General features: G+C 39.0%; 1 protein-coding gene across 1 annotated transcript in view; it reads right to left on the bottom strand.

Annotated features, from left to right (window-relative positions):
- Positions 1-307: 307 nt before the first annotated feature.
- The window catches only part of ero1a (endoplasmic reticulum oxidoreductase 1 alpha), a gene marked incomplete at its 5' end in the record, with an annotated part of 12,567 nt that continues 9,660 nt past the window's right edge, over positions 308-3,214 (bottom strand). The window contains 4 exon segments of the mRNA XM_032512294.1: positions 308-1,308; positions 1,474-1,610; positions 1,743-1,829; positions 2,868-2,937. Of these exon segments, the coding sequence (XP_032368185.1) occupies positions 1,248-1,308; positions 1,474-1,610; positions 1,743-1,829; positions 2,868-2,937 (355 nt within the window). The 3' untranslated portion in view covers positions 308-1,247.

Raw genomic sequence — 3,214 nt, 5'->3', positions numbered from 1 at the left:
AGTAGGCTACATTTATTTTGTACAATTTTCAGGTACTTGAACTGCTCTTGAGTATTAACATTTTATGCAACTTTTTTTTTTTTTTTTACTTGTGCTCCATTATGTTTCAGAGACAAATATTGTATTTTTTACTGCACTCGATTTATTTTACAGCTTTAATTACTCTGCAGATTTAGACTTATTAACACAAATATAATCAACAAATAAAACATATATTATATATTGAAACTGAACAATATCTTAACATAGAAGAACAAAAGTGACTGATGTGTAGTTTAAATTATATATAACATGATTTACATTATAGTTCCTGCGCTGTCCTTTTTACTGTGAACAGCGTAATGTTTGTTTAGGAAGACAAACACAGGTATTGATTTTGTAAATATGGATGATGATCAAAGACTGGGATGGCTGTCCAAATGTAAACCAAATAACTTATCCAGTAATATTGAGAAAGCCCGGGAGATGAGGAAAAAAAGCTCCATCTGTAGATATGTTTTCTTCTTCATGTGTTGCTCCACATGATTTGTATATGCGAGACTGGAAGATGTCTTTTAAATACTGCTGTCTTGTAATCCCATATGTTTGGCATAACACTATACTAATAACTTCATGAATGCTAATATAAATAACTATTATAGATTAAGCTATCCTGCAGTATATTGAATAATAACAATGAGCTCCACCATTACCAGCTGCAATATTAAAGCAATGAACACATTAACATCATCAATAATTATAATCCAGTAATTATAATATATTCTAAAAGGGGCCATTCTTCATAATGAGTACTTTTACTTTTGGCGCTTTGTGTATTTTGATGCGGATTCTTTTGTACTTTTACTTGAGTAGGATTTTGAAAATGAGAATGAACTGCGCTTCATGAACTAAATTGTGCTTTTAGCACAGAATATCAAAAAAAACGGACAATTAACGTTACTGACAGTAGGCTGCACGATATAAGGAAAATATGCCATTATCAAAAATTAAAGAAAAACCAACAAACTATCATTAACGTTAACGTTACTCTCATTAAGAATACAGGAAGCCTTCTCCTATACCAAACCTGATGCTGATACTGTTGTACTTTTAATTAAGTAAGATTTTGAATGCAGGACTTTTACTTGGAGCTGGGATTTTCACTGTTCCTCCACCACTGCTTCACCTTGAAAGCTGAAGTTAAACTCTGATGGAAGTTTAAATGACATTTTAGCAGAACTGAGGCAGGAGAGTCGATGTGTCCACCGTCACCGCTCCTCTGCTAGCAGAGATCGGAAGTTTTTCAGCTCTCTGATGCTTGTGGAAATCCTGCGGGACGATTCGTGAAGAAAACGTTACAGCATCTCCAGGCGTGTACACAGACGTGTTATGTACAAAGAACACAACAACAGAAATCAGAGGCTCCAATATACAGTGTATTCTCACTGCCTTTAACGGCTGTTTTTCTGAGGATATCATTTTGAAATGTGTCACCTTCCAAAGGCGTTGAGCAGGGAGGAGATCTCCTGACGGCTGAGCTGGAAACTGGGTCGCTTGCTGCTGGACGTCGGCAGAGCTTCAATCTGCCGCTCTGAAAACAAAATCTTTAGCGCTGTACCTAATCCCTGAGTCTGGTGATGAGAGAGAGATAGACAAAGAAGAGGAATCACAATGAAATCCGACAACCCAATACACATGATGGTTTGACTGCATTGTTTAACATTCACCCACAGATCATACTGAACGCCATTAGTATAACTCGCCTGCAGTTTCCCCCACAGTCGACACTTGAAGCAGCCCACGCAGTCCATGATCCTGGAGATGTTGAGGAAGGCCAGTCTGATGTCCTCCTGAAGAAAACACACTCATGTCACTCTCAGAAACACGTTAAAACTGGATCATGACGGGCGTTCAGATGGCTCAGTTGGTAAAGCAGGCGCCCATATATGGAGGTTTACTCCTCAAAGTAATGGAAGTAACTCCGACCCTTTGCTGTGTGTCACCCCCCCCCCTCTCACGTCTTCAGCTGTCCTGTCAAAAAAAGGCCTAAAATGCCCAAAAAATAATCTTTAAAAAGTAGACTTGAGTGTACTTTGTCATTTTACGGCTTTCCTAAATCAATATTAAGTTATGTGTGTTACAAGTGCAGTTCAACTCAAATTCGTTTACTGAATCACACAAAACACCAAAATCAAAACGCTCTATTTTGACAAATCTTTTACACGTCTAAGCAATCAACACATTACATTTCTCTGAGCTGCTGAATCTATATCTATCAGACGTGTTGGAGTCATTTGCTCCAAACATCAAAGTCAGTATTTGGGAGGAGGTTGAGGAAGCACTGTGGGGTTTTTAAAAGATTTTTTTGGGGCATTTTAGTCCTTTAATTAGACAGCACAGCTGAAAAGGGAGAGAGGGGGAGAGAGAGAGAGAGAGAGAGAGAGAGAGAGAGAGAGAGAGAGAGAGAGAGAGAGAGAAAGGAACAACATGCAGCAAAGGGCCGCAGGTCGGAGTCAAGGAGCAAACCTTTACACATGGGCGCGCGCTCCACCAACAACCCGGGCGCCCGGCACTCTGTTTTTTAACTTCAGCACAAAAATAAGAGTTTCAACTGGGGGGAGTAAATGACTGACTTTCAATTAGGGAGTGAAGTAGTCATTTAGATAGCTATCTTTCTCTTGTTTAGTGAAAAAAGGTACAAGAGGAGTCTCATTTTAAATGATATGAGCTTTAACAGTCGCATCATGTCCACAAAGCCCTGCTGTCCATGTCTGTCATAAAACATAAGTATTCTTCTCGCTTGATAAATTCAGCTGAATTCTCCTTGAATATAAGAAGTAATTAATCTGTCCTTTACTTTTATTTCTGCAGTTTAATGATTGACAAACCTTCAGTTTGGCTGCCTCTTTTTCATCCCCAGCAAACAGAGACCGCTCATCAAAGTGTAGAGGGAAAGATCTGGAAGAGGAAAGTCAAGTCATATAATGAAGATGACAGCAGCACAAGAAACTACACCAATGAGAAGTGAAGAAATGTCATTAGACGTCGTCTATAAGCTGCTCCCACCACTAGTGTCTCCATAAAGTTAACTATTCAGAAAAGATCTTACAGGAAACTAAAACAAATGGGGAAATAACTTGCAAAAAAACCAAGGGGGTAAGCCTCTCCTCTCTAAGCGTAGCTCCCTTGGCGCCATTTTAATGCTATGAAGCCATCACCTGCCGTTAGCATCCCA

Source organism: Etheostoma spectabile, chromosome 1 (assembly GCF_008692095.1).
Source record: "Etheostoma spectabile isolate EspeVRDwgs_2016 chromosome 1, UIUC_Espe_1.0, whole genome shotgun sequence".
In the NCBI taxonomy this organism is placed as follows: domain Eukaryota; kingdom Metazoa; phylum Chordata; class Actinopteri; order Perciformes; family Percidae; genus Etheostoma; species Etheostoma spectabile.
The sequence above is the reverse complement of the archived record's forward strand: the minus strand, read 5'-3'. Positions and strand labels throughout refer to the sequence as shown.